The following is an 18,470-nucleotide window of genomic DNA, read 5'->3' on the forward strand; positions in this document are numbered from 1 at the left end:
ATTCCCCTTCCTGAAATAGGTTTTATATTTGGTTGTTTGGGACTCTTAGGCAGCAGTAACATATGGGATTTACTGTATTTAGCCTCAGCCTGCTGAATGTTTTGACTCAGCTCCTGTGCTATGTGTATAAACCTTTGCCATATAAGCCTTTGTTTTAGGCAAGTGTGGGAAGCAGCCTTTTTCAGCTTCCACTGATGAGTTAGCATCCCCACTTCATTCTTTGTTTGCAAAGCAAACAATGATTTTGGCTATGCTTCTACATATTGTGCAAGGCACTTTTATTCTCTGTTATTACCAGAAGTTGAATTCCTTTTCACCTCGTCCTGCATCTAGATCTGGAGGACAGCAAACAGCAGCTTCATCCACATTCATCTTTGTGTATTTCTGTTTAGTTTATGATCCTCAGGGACGTAGTTGTGTCTATTTAATTTTTATATGTTTTCTCTGTTAATACATTTAGAGAAGAGAGGAAGCCTCAAGTGTGAACTTATTATGCTAACTTCTTGAAAGTTTAATGTAAATTTTTTTATGAACTATTCTACCTTCAACTTTTTCTCTTATAACCAGTGGTATGTTTTTCTGATTAGTGTCCCTTCTTACATCCATTTGTGCCTTCTAAAGCCCTTTGCTGAATTTTACTTTCTCAAGTACGGATTCTTCCCTTATTTCTTACCTGTACATTCTGTGATTCTTGAGTGATTTAGGTACATACTTCTATTTGCTTTACCTATTTTAAAGTTTTTTAAAAAAATAAATAAATATCTAATAAATTCCTCCTCATTTATGATGTAAATTGATCAGTAATAGCCTGACTATACAGTATCTTAAGACCTTTGTTTTGATTTCCTTTCCCCTCCTTTTTCTTTTTAAAGCTGTATTTGTTTATTTTTAGAAGATAGTTATTATTTCCAAATAGTATAATTTTCTGTTTCCCAGAGAAATATGCTTTGATTATTCAACTACCATTTAGTATAGTTAGTAGTATTCTCAGAGATTAGAAATGTATAGGAAGGTGTCAGAAATCCAAAGATTGTAGTATTATGGGATGTTGATTATTAGTAAATAAATCTCTGGCTCACTCTCTTTTGAGACTCTTACTTAAAAATGGTAATATTTTATCCTTAATATAATTGTGTATATACAATGTTTAAGTTAACTAGAATGTATTTCCTAATTTTTAATTATTTTCAAATAGTTATTTATTGCAATCAAGGTTAAACCATGTTTTATGTGTTAATTTTATTTATTTTTATTTTTTGTTTATTTATTTTATTTCAGCATAATATGGGATACAAATGTTAAGGTTACATACATTGCTCTTGCCTTCCCTCCCCCTTCAAGTCAGAGCTTCAAGTGTGTCCATCCCCCAGACAATGTATATCGCACTTATAATGTATATATATACCCATCCCCACCTCCCCCCTCTCACCTGCCTGACATTCGATAAATGTTTTTTTGTTTAACATTTTGGTTAGATTTTATAACTTTCCCTTTCCCTAGCAAGGGTTAGAGGTATGCCCTTCCCCTCCACACTATTCACCACATCCCTCAGATGTGGGTCTACCCTCCTAACCCCCGAATCTCTGATGAACACCACTACCCTTTGAGCACCATATTGATAATCGGTCAGTACCAATTTGATGGCGAATACATGTGTAGCCCATTTTTCTGAACTTGTGTCACTTCACTTTGGATAATGGGCTTAAGCTCAATGCAAGATAACATAAGTGGTGCTAGCTCACTGTTGTTACTTCTGAGACATTCTATTATAAAGACATCTGCACCTGAAGGTTTATGGCAGCACAGTTCACTATTGCAAGGACACGGAAACAACCCAAGTGCCCGTCAATCCATGACTGAATTATTAAAATTTGGTATATGTTTACAATGTTTTATGTGGTTTTTAAAATTATATATCTAAATCTGGAAACTAAACTATTCTTTTGATATGAAGTTGTCTTAGTTGTCAGCAGTTGTAAGTTGCTGTCACTTGCCATGTGGTTTCTGATTAATTCTGAAAGCACTGTCAACCCAAGATGATTTCATTTTCTTTATTTTAAAGTGATATTCATTATTAGGATGTGAAAATTTAAACTGTTAGCTACCAGTTATGACTAATAAACTCTCAATATGTATATTTTTTGTATCTAGAGAAAAACAGAAATCTGAAGCTAAGGACAGAAAAGTTCTAGAAATCCTGCAAGTCAAGGATGCTAAAATACAAGAATTGGAACAGGTTGGTGTTATAATAAAAATATTAAAAATTATTATATTTTCCTTGGGTATTAGAGCTTTAAAATTAATTTCAATTAGTTTTACAGTAATGTTCATTAAGAATTATCAGGGCGCACGCCTGTAATCCTAGCTCTTGGGAGGCCGAGGCGGGCGGATTGCTCAAGGTCAGGAGTTCAAAACCAGCCTGAGCAAGAGCGAGACCCTGTCTCTACTATAAATAGAAAGAAATTAATTGGCCAACTGATATATATATAAAAAAATTAGCCGGGCATGGTGGCTCATGCCTGTAGTCCCAGCTACTCGGGAGGCTGAGGCAGAAGGATCGCTCGAGCCCAGGAGTTTGAGGTTGCTGTGAGCCAGGCTGACGCCACGGCACTCACTCTAGCCTGGGCAACAGAGTGAGACTCTGTCTCAAAAAAAAAAAAAAAAAAAAAAAAAAAAAAAAAAAAAGAATTATCAGGGCGATTATGTTAAAGCATTATTATTTTGAAATCCTATAGTCAGATTATTATTCTTCATTATTATATTTTGCATGTAGCCTATTTTTTCTGAATTAATAGCCTATGATATTTATACATTAAAACTTTTTAGGTACTGTTATAGTTTTATAATATTATCTAGCTCGTATTCATTGTTTTGTTGAACTTTGCCTTTATTATTAGCAGTTATTCAATTTTGAAACTTGTAAATTTTTAGATGGCTTTATTTGTAGAAAAGATCAACAATAACTGAGGTGTTTCCATTTACTCTTTTAAAAACCTGTATTTTTGAATTAGTAAAATCATGTCTTTTACATATAAAAGGTAAATTATACAATTACGGATAATTGTGTATATAATTATATAAATATGTATGCGTAATATGTAAAATTGTGGCTGATTGTATAATCAATATATTACTGCAAAAATGCATATGGTTGGTACTTCTAGGAACCATTTTCAGGATATAAATATCTCAAAAATAGAAGTGGCTTGTATCATATAATATTTAAATTCATTTTATACACGATTGCTCATTATGGACTAAATTAACTATAATTTTTCTGGTTTAAATGGAGGTACCTTTTTGGCAACTGTACTCTTTTGACTTTTGAATCTGTTTTTCTTTCTAACCAATTAAAAGGTCATGAGAACTTTGATCTAATAGTTATTATTATAAAGTTGTTTTGTTAAAGGACTAAAAGTTCTATTCCCTATATCCACATAAATTCTTTCTAAAATGGAATGTAGATTACAATATGCCATATTAATTTGAAACTTATACCTTCTCCAAAGTTGTGTTTGTCTTATAGACAATGTCATAATTGGTACTATAATGATAAAATTTTAAGAATAACATTTTAGTTATCTTATTCCAGAAAGAAACAGTTGTATTTGCCATGTGAGTATCAAACAATATATCAAAATGCTTTGTAAAATAGGTAAATATCATCATGTGCCTGGTATATTAATTGAGCTAGGCCAAGCTGCCTAATACGTACAACCTTATGACCCAGGAGTAGCAAAAATCATTTGCATTCACATTTCATAGGAAAAAAACCTGGCTATTCCAAGATTCAAGGGATTTGAGGAAATTTAGATCCAGGCTGAGCAGTCTCTTTCTTAGTTAGCAACTCTGTTCTATGGAGAAGGAAAGTGGGATTTGGCACTCTTTTTAATATCCTTTGGCATTAAGTTTGTACTACTTTTAGTGAATGCTCTTCACTTACCAGTTCTGGTTAGCAATAATATACCATTAAAAAAAGATGTTGGGTTTTGTAAATGACAATGTCTTTTCCCCTTTTCTTTGCTAAATTCTGTTTCTATTCCTTGGATAGAGATTACTTTATTATTTATCTTTTTGAGCAGACTTACATAGCTTGTATATAAAATATTAAATTCCTATAAGAGAAATTATTTGTTTTTAGCCCCCCCACACAAGTTTTTTAGCTTAAATTATGTACATCTTTGTGCAATGATGTTTACAACTTTCTACGAGGTATACATTCAACAAAATATTGTATTAAATGTATATATTATCCCGTGATGGTGTTGTGGAAAAATTCAGAGTTACATATCTTGCCTTTAATGATTTTTGAATCCCTTTGAGGATTAAGATGACGATAAAAGGAAGGTGCAAATAACTATGTTGTCCTATACTAGTTTATAGGCTTTATGAGGGTGGGGCCTATTTCTCTCTCATTGACCCTTTCATACCCAGCACCTAATTACATTGTGTGGCTCATAACATGCTCATTGAATATTGTTGGATATATGATTGAAATAGAGTAAAAACAATGTATTAATGGTGCCATGAGAGAGTTACAAGCAAAATACTGCAAAGATTCAAAGAAAGGAGAGATTAAATTTAGTGAAAAGATCCTGCCATTTCAGATGGATTTCAATAGGAAAAGATTGTTGGAGGATTTGCCCAGAGTAAATAGTAGGAAAAATGCATGAAGATAGCAGTGTAGGGTATATTTGGGTAATGTTGAAATTTATAGTTTGTTTCATAGATAATATATAAGATTATAGACTGAAATAAGAATAATTTTATGTTGGATGATCTGTTAGGAGAATATTTCATAGTCTAAGTACTGACATGGACCTGAATTATTAGGTTTGCAGGAACTAAAGGTATGTAAATGGAACCATAAATACTTGACAGTGATTCGAAAATGACTCCTAGGTTTTCCATCTGGAGAAACCAGGAGAACAGTGGCATTATCAGGAAAAAGGTTAGTTTCAGAAATTACAACTTGTTTTGAGGGTAAGGTTTTGAGCTTCTTTAGATAGTTTGTATTTTAGTTATTAATAGGAATTCCATTTAGAGATATTTACCAAACTGTTGGAAGCATAGATCTGACCCTTAGGAAGGGTTTTGACCTTCAGATGTAGATATTTAATGTTAGAGATAAAGGGAAGACTTTAAATAGTGGGAAATTTGAAGAAAGGATATTTGCTGATATTGTTAATAGGTGAGAAGGACAAATTTTAGTAAAATAGATGAAAATACTGTTTAAGGAAGTAAGGAGAGAGAAGTACAGTGCAATATCTCATGAATGAGAAAGGAGAGTTTCAAGAAGCAAAAGGTTGTCATTATAAAATACTACAAAAATGTGATTTTTGAAAAGGACATTAAATTCAGCAGTCATGAAGTTTTAAAATGACTTTTAGAAAGTAATGCAAAGGGGCTAGCATATGAAATGTTAAGAGATCACTGAATTCTGACAAAATAATGAAAAGGAATGAAGTAAGGTGTCATTATCGGGAAGGTATGCGGAGAAGTTGACTGATGTATTTTGAGTTATTGGCTCATGTGATTGTGATCTAGCACATCCAAATTCTGCAGGTCAGGTCCACAGAATGGTGACCCCAGGAAAGAGCTGATATTGCGGTGCAAGTCCTAAGGCAATCTGGAGGTAGAATTCCTTCCTCCTCTGGGGATCATAGGTTTTTCTTAAGACCTTCAACTGATTGGGTGAGGCCAACTTTCATTATGGAGGGTAATCTGCTTTACTCAAAGTCTACTATTTTAAATGTTAATCACATCTAAAGAATACCTTCAGAATAACATCTAGGCTGGTAGTTGATAAAAAATTGAGTACCATTGGTACCATGGCCTAGCCAAGTTGACACATAAAATTAACCAAATGGTTAAAAAGAGCTGAGATAAATAGGCCTTTAGTGCAAGGTTTTATGTTTATGTAGCTAGGGGTTAGGCTGTATTTGCTGTTTGCTGTAAGATTGTATATGTTAGAGATGAAAGTTTCCTCTGGTGTCCTTGTTTTTTATTTGAGTTTTTCTGGAGACTTCTTAAGTATTCTTGAGGTGCACAATTCTTTCAGTTTTCTTAAACAGGTAAACCTTATACAAATTAAATTTATTGCAGTTTAATTGGGGAGAATAAAAAGATTCATGAATCAGGAAGCACTCGGGACCAAAAGCGATGCTTTGCTCCACAATGTGGGCAGGAAATATGTGTGGCCAGAAAATGAAAGTTACATACAGAATGCCCTGATTCGTTATAGTTCAGTGTTTGCCTTATTAGGACATGTTTTGGCAGTTTGCAACCTGTGATTAGCTGAAAGCTAGGCTGGCTGTAATTGGCCAAGACTTGGCTATTTGTTACAAAAATATACTCTCAAGTTAGGCTGCAGTTTGTTTACATAATAAGTTAGGTTACAATTTACTACATATTATTACATTTTATACATACATACATACATATAAAATTTCATATTACTACAATGTATTACATACATATAAATTAAATTTTTTAACAGTTCTCTTTTTTGGTCAGTCTTTCAGTTTTGAGAGAGTGACCAAAACTTTGGGCCCTGACATCAATTTCTGTCACCATCAAATGGACTTGTTTGGTCTCAGGGTGGCATTTACAATTCACAGTGCCAAATTAGTTGGATGATTCTTTGTTTTCTTCATTTTTTTGTAACTTCTAACTGTAGTGAGTCCATTCAGTGTACAAAGGATGGCTGTATATGAACATTTAAGACCCTTCAGGGAATATAACACATCAGGGAGACCATTATGATAGCTATCAGGAGTATAATGCCAAGAAACTGAAGTACACATTTTAATAGGAGTCGCCATGAACTGAACTAATCAAAATCAAACAATTCAAAGTTTAGGCAATAAAGATAATTCAACAGTATTTGATTCCTATTGGTCATAGTTTTTAGGCCTGAGAATTAAATTTTTGTTTGTACAGATTTCCTTTAGCCTCTTCTTTCCATTTTCTGTGATAAGAATGTTAACTGGTATAGGAAGGACATCTTTAATGGGAATTTTAATCTCACATCTACTTAACTCAGTTATTTTTAACAATAATGCTTGGTTTGCTTATAAAGATGAGATGTTAAACAGCTATTCTTCATCTTAAGTTACTTCACTTGCTGACATATTTTATAATATAGAGATAATATAAACTTATTTTACCAGTAAACATAAGCAGGAGAAGTTGTACATCTGTATTATATTTAATTCTGAAAATTCTGAAAACATGCTTGTTTTGATCAAGCTAACAATATTCTCATTTTCTATGTATTACCCAAGTCATATGAACTTGAAAAGAACTTGGGTTTGTTTTGATTTTTCTAAGAGAATTTATACAAGCACTTATTTTTTTTAAAGTCAATTAAATAGAGCTCTTTTACAATTCAGTTTGGCAGTATCATAAAGAGGTAGAAAAATATCATACCTACAGACATATATAGACAGAAACAGATTTTATGGCTTTTAGTCTCAAATTTTAACCTTTTGCCAGGTAGAGTAATATAAGCTCACTAGTTTATTAAATAATATGTATATCCAAATTGTTTTTTTGGCCAGTGGAACACGATTTCCTGCCCAGAAAGCCAAAGTTTCTGACTAATATTTGTGTAAAAGAATTTTAAGATTTTTAAATTTGCCTTCTGTAAGGAACCTTTTAAAGAGGCAATGTTAGATTCATTTGATCTTTTAGATGCCTCTGCCTACCAATTAAAAAATGGATCTCATTGCTCTTGTGTTTTGGATCCTTTCTTTTCTAATACACTTCACAAGTGAACAATTTTATCTATATTAAAACTTACCCACTATGGCCACTGTCATTCTCAGTTGTCCTTAGTAATGTTAACCCATTTTTCCTAAAAATACACAGGTTCTGGGCCCATAACTTTTGTATATAAAATTAGCCAATATCCCAGAAAGTTGAGTCTCAGATTCCTCAGATTTAGAGGAATCCATTTTCAAAAGGTACTACCTGAAACCTCTGACTGGATCCAATCCAGTTATTTACTGGAGCCAATTCAATTATTGACCCAGTCCTCAAATAATGTTGAAGAGCTTAAAATAAATGTTTGGAGTTTGGAATGCAAGAGAAAACTCACCCATAACCTCTGGTTGCTGCGAGAGATTGGTGGGCACAATGGGCCCTAGAGAGTAATTCATGCTTGGGCACTCAGTGCTTGTTGAGGTTACTGGAGTTCTACTTCAGGTCCCACTTCTAAGGCCAGTTTGTTAAAAAGAAAACCTTAGACAAATTAAATTTAATATTAGAGCTTAATTGAGCAGAATAAAAAGATTCATGAACCAGGTAGCCCTTGGGACCAAAAATGGTGCTGAGAGCTCTGCACCACAATGTGGGAAGGGAATATTTATAAGTCAGAAAAGGTAAATGTCATACAGAAACACCCTGATTGGTTACACTTCATTCTTTGCCTTACTTGGACATGTTTTGGCAATTTGCAAGCTGAGATTGGCTGAACACTCAGCTGCTTTGATTGGCTGAGACTTTGCTACCTTGTTACAAGATTATATTTTCAAGTTAGGTTGCAGTTGCTTACATATTGGTTAGGTTACAGTTTGCTACATATGGAGGCAGCTTGAGGCCAAATTTAAATTAATAGTTGTATTACAATTTTATTATATAGGATCCATATTGATGTGGTGGTGAGGTGTAGGAGGAGGAGTGGAAGCATTCTGTAGCGTCATGACTGGGTCTTACTCTTTTTATGAGCTTGTGTTTTTGGACTGTGACATTCACAAGTGCTTCTCAGTTTTGTTTTGTTTTACCCTTAGGAGAGATAGGAAGGCTACTAGAGGGTGCTGGAGTTGGGTCTTTTCCTTCCCCAGGGTGCTTAGGCTTTGGCAAAACCCCATTAGGCTGTACTCTGGTAAAATAATTTCTCTTGGTGGCAGACCTTGTTAAGAATAAAAGAATACTTTTGGGTGTATTTTAAAATGGTTACTTTTAAAGGAAAGGAAGGAATTATTCTCCAGTATTCTCCAATCTTCCCTGTGCAGCAGTACCCAACCTTTTTGGCACCAGGAACGAGTTTCATAGAAGACAATTTTTCCAAGGGGGTGGTAGCACTGAGGAGCTCAGGCAGTGACAGGAGAGATGAGGAGCTGCTGTAAATACAGATGAAGCTTTGCATCCTAGCCGGCCTCTCACCTCCTCTGTGCTGTTTGGTTCCTAAGTGTCATGGAAGACAATTTTTCCCCATGGAGGTGGGGCAGCGGCATGGTGGAGCTCTGTGGTCAGGTCCCTAACCAGACCAGTACTGGTTTGCCACCCACGGACTGGGGACAGCAGCTATAGCATGACAGGGCTACTGTAGGTAAATCTCATTAAAATGTATCCCCCTGCCCAAGATTGAGCTCTTCTTGAGTTTTAAACTCTCAAAATTGTCCATACTGATCATTCAGTAATTACAGAGGTTTTTCTACCCTAGTATTTATCTCTGTGAAGATTTTTGCTCTTGAGTTCCTGCTACAGTTAAGTTGTTATTCTCTAGATTCACCTATCTCTTAATTTGGGGAGCTTGTGTTTGTCTGATGATCTCAGTTCTCTGATGGATCTAAGATGAGGTGTTGATTTTCAGTTCTGTTTTTTTCTTGTTGTGTGAATAGAAGAGATGATTTTCAAGTTCCTTACATGCTGGAACTTGCTGGACTGGAAACCTGAAATCCCTCCATTGAGGTTTTTTTTTTTTGCTTGTTTCATTGAATAATATTAAATACCTCTTATTTAATATTCATAGCTATATAATGGGGTAACAATTGGAATGGTGATTCCTTTAGCTTATTTAAATCTTCACTGTGCATCTAGTCAAATTGCTAGAAAGTTATAAACATACACAGTATTTTTTTTTAGCTAGTTGAAGAAAACCTTTCATAGAAGTGGCAATCTAATAATAATCAGTGTAAAGAATTGCCATACAACTTTTTTTTTTGTAAGACTACACTTTAGCTTTCTCACTGTTAGTTATAAAATAATGTAACACAGTTTTCTTGTATTATTGCTCTTGAAAACATGAGTTCTGATAACAGTATATTGCATTTGATTACATGATAATTGTTCTTTAACATTATAACCTTTTTGTCTTCTAGAAAGCTCGGCGTAAGTAATTTTTGGCTCTCCAATTGCAATTAATTCTCTTATCCTTTCTCTATTTACCATTATTTTAGTTATTGTGGCTTCATTACTGCTTTATTTTTTGTTAAAACTTTCATGTCCATTTTGATAGTAGGTCAGTACAGATAATAAATTAATTATGCTCAAGTATTGCCTGGTAGTGTTTAGGTCTTATACTGTCACCCCCTTTTTTCCCCTGCTTCATACTTACTGTTATTCTCTTCTTTCTTTATAGACTTCTCTTGACCATGATTTGAATTATTCATTTCATGGCTTATCCATAATAAATTATTTGTTCCAGACATACTTTCTCTTGTCACCCCTTATGCTTTATGGTTCCTCTGAGTTCTCTTTGCTATTTTAGTATCAGCTGAAGCCAGATCATTAAGAATGTATTGTACTCCATTCAAAAGGTTTGTTGAAAAAAACTCATAAAGGTACATTTTAAAATGAACTTTAACTGTATATTCCTGTGCTTTCATTATTTAAAGTAGATTGTTGAGGGTATATTTTATTAGGAAAATAAGTTGAATTATATAAACTTTTACAAATTTTTGAAAATTTAATTTCTCAGTCCTCTTCTGTTGTGAGTAAATCTTTGTCTTATTACTTTAATTATTGCAAAATATGTTATAAAACTATATTATGCAATATAATTTCAAACTGATTATCAAAATATGATAGTTTTGGTTAACTAATTTATTATCTTACTATGTTTTTTTTAATTTACAAATTAGGTCTGTGTTTTTCCTTGTGAATTACTAGGTTCACTCAAATGCCAAAATTTAAAGTATTAAATAAATCTTATAAAAGGGCTTGCTATTGGTGTCATTTATATGTCAGTGTCTGTTAAGTTTAGCACACTTTAATGGGAAAAACTTTCTGAAACTTAAGTCAGTTGGTCAGTGTTCTCTCCTTCCTAGAGTATAAATAATATTCAGAATAGACAAGGGATGATCAAGTTTTGTCATTTCTCCTCTCAAAGGTTAGGCTTATAAATATTTTGTAAACAATCTTAATGCTTACATCACTTTATCAAGCAACATCAATCTTATCTGTAAGCATTTACTAATGTAGTTTGGGAGACAATATGAGTATATAGAGAGATAATTAACAAAACTAGTTCATATGTGTCAAATGTATAATACAGATACTACTAAAATTTAGAAATGGCAGGAATTACAAAATACTAGGATAGTTGGGGAAGCTTCATGGAGGAAATAGAAGTTGGATCTTGAAAGAAGATAAGACTTAGATAAGAGTAGAAAAATGGACTATGAATTGTGGATGGGCCATTTTTATGTATCTATTTTATTTGATTGATGTCAGATACATTTTGATATGGCCTAATAATCAAAACAGGAAATAAAATTAAAAACTATAGTGAGGTATCATTTATACCTACTGGATTTATAAAAAATTCCCAAGCCTGACTGTTAAGTGTTGATAGGGGAGCTAGAGTGATGTGAACTCATCAAGTATATATCATCTATGACTTAGCAATTTCACCTCTAAGTATATCTAATCTAGAGAAGTGTTTTTCAAACATTTATTACTATGATTCCCACACTGAAAGAAATACAGTTTATTTCATGACCCAATATACACACACACGCGAAGTATTAAATATAATAAAAGTTTCATATAATAATAGCTATCCTCTATGTATGGATAATTAAGGTAAACATCAATGGTGTTTATATCAAATGTGAATTTAATAATATTGAAATAAAATAAAAGTCCCAAATTAAGCAGAAAAAAATTAGGAAGTATTTATGAAGTATGTCTGCTTATTTCATAAGTTTATTCTTATGGGCATAGTTTTTTGCTAAGAATCTATGCATCTCACTTTGATATTTTCTGTGGTGTTTTACTCCATTTAAAAAAGTGCTGATTGTGGTAACTAAATTGATTTAATGACCCAATACTTGAATGCAAACTGTAGTTTAATAAATACTGCCTGGGAGAAATTCTTGTATATCTGGAGACATGATTAAGGGTGTTCTTAGCAGCATTGTTTGTATACCCCTTTCCCTCAAATGAGAGATAGCTGAAATATATATGGATGAGACATAAATATAGCATATTTATATAATGAAATAATATTATACATCAGGGTAATTGAACTACAGCTACGTTCATTGTTATAGAGGAATTTGGGAACACATATTGAGCAAAAATACCAAGCCACATAATACGTATAGTATGATTTAATGTATAAGTTCAAAAATAAGCTAAGTTATACATATATTGAATAGGGATATGTGTGTGTGTGTGTCTTCAAACTATAAAGAAAAACAAGGAAAGAAAAGAATCAGAGTTGGAGCGAGTTAGTTATCATGAGAGTGTGCTTGTTATAAAAGCAAGTTCAGCACCCTCTTACTCTCTCACTGGCTTTTGTGCTTAATCTTGCACTTCTGCTGTGGGATGACACAGCATGAAGACCCTTGCCAAATGTCAGCACCATGCTCTTGAACTCCCTAGGCTCCAGAACTGTGAGCCAAAGAAACTGTTGTTTACTAAAAAAGAAAAAAATAATCAGAGTTTCAGGATAGTGGTTATCCTTGGAGGGAATAGGAGGTGAGGGGACATTCAGGAAATTGCAAAGATAATGGTAAAGTTATATTTCTTGGCTGAATGATGGTGAGTAAAGGGCTGCTGTTTATATTCATTTTCTTTATTCTTTACATATTTATCACAGATTATTTTTGTATATATTCAGTGTCTAAAATATTTATAAATAGAATATAAATAAACATTATAGCTTTAAAAAAGTAGAATATAGGAGATACTCTCAGTTTATTCCTAAAACTCAATCCACTTTTCTTTTTTTTTTAAATTTTTTTATTTTAGCATATTTTGGTGGTACAAGTGTTAAGGTTATGTATATTGCCCATGCCCCCCTCCCCCCTCGAGTCAGAGCTTCAAGTGTGTCCATCCCCCAAACTTTGTACATCTTACTCGTAGTAGTGTTTGTATATACCCATCCCCTACTCCCCCCTCCCACCTGCCCGACACCCGATAAATGTTATTCCTATATTTTCACTTAGGTGTTGATCTGTTAATACCAATTTGCTGGTGAGTACACGTGGTGCTTATTTTTCCATTCTTGAGATACTTCACTTAGTAGAATGGGTTCTAGCTCTATCCAGGAATATACAAGAGGTGCTATATCACCATTTCAGTCCACTTTTCATCCTGTTCCTGAATCTTACCATCATTTTCACTTTATCCTGAAGTCTTTTGGAGAGAGTTTGGTAGGGAGTAAATATGGGAGTACAAAATAAATCGATATTTAGTGATCAGCCTCAATGATAGATCAGAGATGGAATAAAGGTCTACTGAACATACAACTTTTAAAAAGTGCGTTTCTATCTTGGTATGTCAGACAAATGGTGCTATTGAATCTGATTTGTGATAATTATGTCAGGCCAGATAGTACATACTCAATAAATATTCGTTGAAAGAATGGCTGAGTTGACAAAAGTTGAAGAAGTTTAGGAAAGAGATAGTATCAGGATATGGATTTCAGTTTTAGCATGTTAGTTTGAAGTAGCAGCAGATAATCCAAGTGGAGGTGTCATATGGAAAGCTGGAAATGTGAGATTGGTGATTGGGAAAGTCAGGGCTAGATTAAGAGTTGGTTAGTCTTTCAGACAGAGGTAGGACTAGAAGTCAAGAGAAGGGGTAAATTTTTTGAGAGAAAAACCTATAAAGAGAAAAAGAGGGAAACTTAAGGATGAGTCATGGGTACATTTACCAGTTAGGTTCATTTAGGTATCTTTGGCAGTTGAGAAGAATATTCAGTTAAAAATAGTGGCAGTCTTAATATTCTGAATATATTTAGTACCAAAGCAAACTTGCCATTTTTTATTTTTAAAAATGATGTATGCCTTCACAACATCATAGTTGTTTTTCAAAAAATTTTCTAACAAATGACATTTAAATAAGAGAATAAGTAATTTTTATTTTAAGCTATAAATGCATTTTCTTTAATTAGAATATTTTGTAAAATCTTGTTTTTCTCCTTTACATACTAAATTCTGAAAGTTTGCTTTCTGAGTGTAGCTCAATATTCGGTGTCCAGTTTTTTTTGTGTGTGTGTGTTCATCATAAATGGGCACCATACTTGCATTTTTAGATGAAAATTCATGAACATGTCACAGGAAATGAGAATTAGGATTACAGACATTATTATGAAAGCTAGTTAATCCTAACAATAATCATAATCTAAGACCTTTAAAATAAAAATAATTTTTTCTTAAAAATAAAAGCTCACCACTAATTTAAATTTTTTCCACAGAGAGAATCAGTATTAAAACGGGAAATAAATGACCTTGTAAAACGGGAGATTGCAGTAGATGAAGAAAATGCCTTCTTAAGGAAAGAATTCAGTGACTTGGAGAAGAAATTTAAAGATAAAAGTCAAGAAGTTAAGGTGTGTTGACTTGTACATAGTTTTGTAGGACTGTTGCTTTGAAGTCCTGCTTTAAGCTTTGTCAGCCTTTGTGGCACAGGAAGTGACAGGCTTGGAGGAAAAATTGCCGTAGGCTCTGCTGTACCATACAGTTTTTTCACATGCAGAAACTCTGATAAAGATGCTTTAAAGCTAGAACTCCAAGCTTTATAACTTTCAGATAAATAGTTAATGATGGAAATGGAGCTAAGAAAGTAGGAGTGTGAATATGTGGCTTCTTGTAATTAGATTCTGATGGGACTGGCATTATTAATTGATAAAACCCAGGTCTGGGAGGATATGTCTGTGTGGGTCTCAAAAATAGCTGGGGACAGCATCAAAGGCAGCTTGATCAATTAATGGGCTCTTTGCAAATGTGTACTCATCAAAGCTGTCATCCAGTGAAAAAATATGACCCATCCACCTGCATGAAAAGAGGCCAATAAAAGTACACAGGTGACCTTGGCTATCAAATATAGAAGAAGCTGCTGTGAGGGTAAAACTGCACGGTTTATATTTGCTGATTAGTTCTCACTCTTTTTTGTTTTGTTTTTTTGTTTGTTTGTTTATTGGCCCTGTGGTACTGTTCTACAGGACATTAAGGAGTGTGTTCAGAATAAAGAAGAACAAAACAGACTAGTTATAAAAAATCTGGAAGAGGAAAATGAGAAATTAAGTACCCGCTGCACTGACCTGCTAAATGACCTGGAGAAACTGAGGAAGCAGGAAGCACATTGGAGAAAAGAAAAATATAGCATTGATGCAAAAATAAAGGTATACAACGAGAATGGAATCCACGCTACTATTTTGGATTTAACTTCTTATAGGAAGTTTAATACATGTTATTTTCTTTAAATAACAAGTTATATATTCAAATCCACCAGTGGGGACTAGCATTAATTTATATTCTTTCACTTAAGACCCACAGCTTTTTAAAAATTGATGTTGCAAAGCAGGAAACTGACTTCAAATAGTTATCCTAAAATGTAATCATTAAAAAATAAAGGCTATTGCATTTTGAAATAAAATGTATTTTGAAAAAACATATTTAGAATCATGGGTTTTTACTTTTTTCAATTAAGGTTTAAATTTATAATTATAGCTAGAATTCATTGGAATATAGTATTGACTTTATTTTCTAGGTCCTTTAAAAAATAAAGTATAAAAAAACACTAAACAGTTAAATATACTCATATGGTTCTAAGATGGTGCTTTCTTTAGCTTTAAAGGCCCTTATTCATAATAAAATTTTATTTTTATAGAAGATAAAAGTTATAGTCAATCTTTATAATATTCTTACATTCTCTTTTTTAAGACTAAACAAAGCAGTGGGTTCTTATGTCCTTTTTGATCAGCATTTTTCAAAATAATACTTTTCTGTGGTATTTTCTTTGTCTTGAGAAGGTTTTTGTTCATTTCTTTTCCCATCATATTTAGGTTCCTTTTACCATATATTTTGTTGAAAAGGCCAGAAACAAATTTTGGTGCTAGTAAATAGGTGTATGCGCATAAAAAGGAAAAAAATATATATATAATTCATGTGTATGTATAGCCATTCAACAAATATAAACAGTTGGCCCTTCATATCCACAGGTTCTGCATTGGTGGATTCAATGAAATGTGGGTCAAAAGTATTTGGAAAAAACCAATAAAAAAATAACAATACAACAATAAAAATTAATACTAACAAAAATATAGTGTAACAACTACTTACATTGTGTTAGGTACTATAAGTAATCTTGAGATAATGGTTTACAATAAATGGGAGGATGTGTGTAGATTCTATGCAAGTAATATACTGTGTCGTTTCTAAAAGGGACTTGAGCATCTGTGGATTTTGGTATCTGTAAGGGGGTCTTGGAACCAATCCTCCTTGGATGACTGTAGTATATATATGGATATATATGTGTATGGTTGCGTGCATGAATTTCTAAGTTAGAGGAGAAGGATATATATTTCTGATGGTGTAAATCAATCCATTGCAGATATTTGAGGAAATATCTTAAATCTATTAGTGCACAATCAGGGAGTGACTGAGCCTGAACCATTGAGAAAATTGAATTCTGGTGCCTTGGTTTTCTTAATTTCATATCAGTTTCCGCTTCTTTCTACATCCTTTAAACAATTTGGTAGTGTGATAATGGTAAGTGGTACTTGTGTTAATTCACATTTACGTGATTAGTTGGTGATAATTTTTATTTCCTTATTTATGTCATTAAAATAAGTTCTATAATTTGCTGTGACTTTTAGTTCTGTGACTTTTTTCTATTGAGGTGTTTGTCTTTTTCTTATTGATTTGTAAGCATTCTTTTGCATACTAATGCTTTGTTATATATATTACAAACATACCTTCTGTTTTGTGAAACTCGAGTAAGGTAAATTGAACTTTCAAAAGTTTGTGAATTATAGAGTCAATTTTATTATTATATTTTTCTTCTTAATGTTCTTGTTTTAGGAGTTTTATATAATAAAGTTTTCTCTACCCCAAAGTTTTTAATCATTTTTAGATACGATTTTCCACATCATTTACTCAATAGTTTATTGACTTGTGTTGTGATCTCTCTCACATCTCCAAATTTTCTTGTGTGTATTGGTTTGTTTCCTATTATTTTCATCATTAAAGATATGATAGTTTTATAATTTGACTCACTGTTTGGTAGGGAAGTCTACCTTTTTTTTTTTTTTTTTTTTTGAGGCAGGATCTTGCTCTATTGCCCAGGCTGGAGTGCAGTGCTATAGTCATTGCTCCCTGCAGCCTCAAACTCCTAGGCTCCAGTGATCCTCCCTCCTCACCCTCCTGAGTAGCTAGAAGTACAGGTGCATACACCACCATGCCTGTCTGAGTTTTTAATTTTTTTGTGTGTGGTGACAAGGTCTGATTATGTTGCCTAAGCTGGTCTTGAAGTCCTGGCCTCAAGTGATTCTCCTACCTACTGTGCCTGGCTGGAAGTCTAGTTTTTTATTTTGTTAGTCATGAGCCCTATTTGTGTCCCTGATTAGGTTATAATATTAAGAATCATTTTTTATTAGTGTTAGTGAAAATGTTAGAAAGCAGATTGGAACCACACTTAATTTATGAATTAATTTTGAGAGAGTTGTGATTCTGCCATTCATGAATGTGTAGTAAGATTTTGTAACTTCCTCTAAAATGGCATTGCCCACTTCTATTAGATTTATTCCTAGCTATTAATATTATTGTAAATAACATTTTATTACAGGAAAATGTAATATTATTTCTATTATATTTTAAAATTGATTATTTCTGAAATACAGGAATGTTGATTTCTTTTGAGCTTTTATTCAACTGTTTTCTCCAACTGTCTAATTAGTTCTAATATGTTGTACATTCTTTTTGATTTTTCTAAGTTACACAGTTACATTGTCTGTCAATAAGAAAACCTTTTCTTCTCCTTTCCTTTTTTAAAAGCTTTATTGGAAGGCATATAACTCACATGCCGTACCTTTAATCTATTTAAAATATAGAATTCAATGGTTTTTAGTTTATGCACAAAGTTGTAAAATAATCGCCCTAATCAAATTTAGAATATTTTCATCACTCCAAAAGGAAACCCCTGTACCGTTTAATTTGCCTTTTATTACAGGTGGTCAGCCATGAACTGTGCCATGGGTAAGGAAAAGATACTTCTTTTTCCCCTACATATGCATATATTTTAAGTTCTCTTAGGTATGTACTTAAGAGTGAGATTATTGGGTCATATGGTAGCTCTGTTTTTAAGCTTTTGAGGAACTGTCAGCCTGTTTTTCAAAGCAGCTGTACCATTTTATATTGTCAGTAGCTGTCTGTGAAGGTTTTGATTTCTCCATGTCCTAGTCAACAGTTGTTATTGTCTGCTTTTTTTTATTATAGCCATCCTCATGGGTA

At 33.0% G+C, this 18,470-nt stretch overlaps 1 protein-coding gene across 6 annotated transcripts in view; it reads left to right on the forward strand.

The window, feature by feature from the left end:
* Nucleotides 1-18,470, forward strand: part of CNTLN (centlein) — a 299,553-nt gene that overhangs the window by 43,708 nt on the left and 237,375 nt on the right. For all 6 annotated transcript variants that reach the window (XM_076008761.1, XM_076008762.1, XM_076008763.1 and 3 more), the window contains 3 exons: nt 2,152-2,236; nt 14,435-14,569; nt 15,182-15,361. In XM_076008761.1, coding sequence (XP_075864876.1) covers nt 2,152-2,236; nt 14,435-14,569; nt 15,182-15,361 — 400 coding nt within the window. The remainder of the gene's footprint in view (nt 1-2,151; nt 2,237-14,434; nt 14,570-15,181; nt 15,362-18,470) is intronic.

This window comes from Microcebus murinus, chromosome 12 (genome assembly GCF_040939455.1).
Source record: "Microcebus murinus isolate Inina chromosome 12, M.murinus_Inina_mat1.0, whole genome shotgun sequence".
In the NCBI taxonomy this organism is placed as follows: Eukaryota; Metazoa; Chordata; class Mammalia; order Primates; family Cheirogaleidae; genus Microcebus; species Microcebus murinus.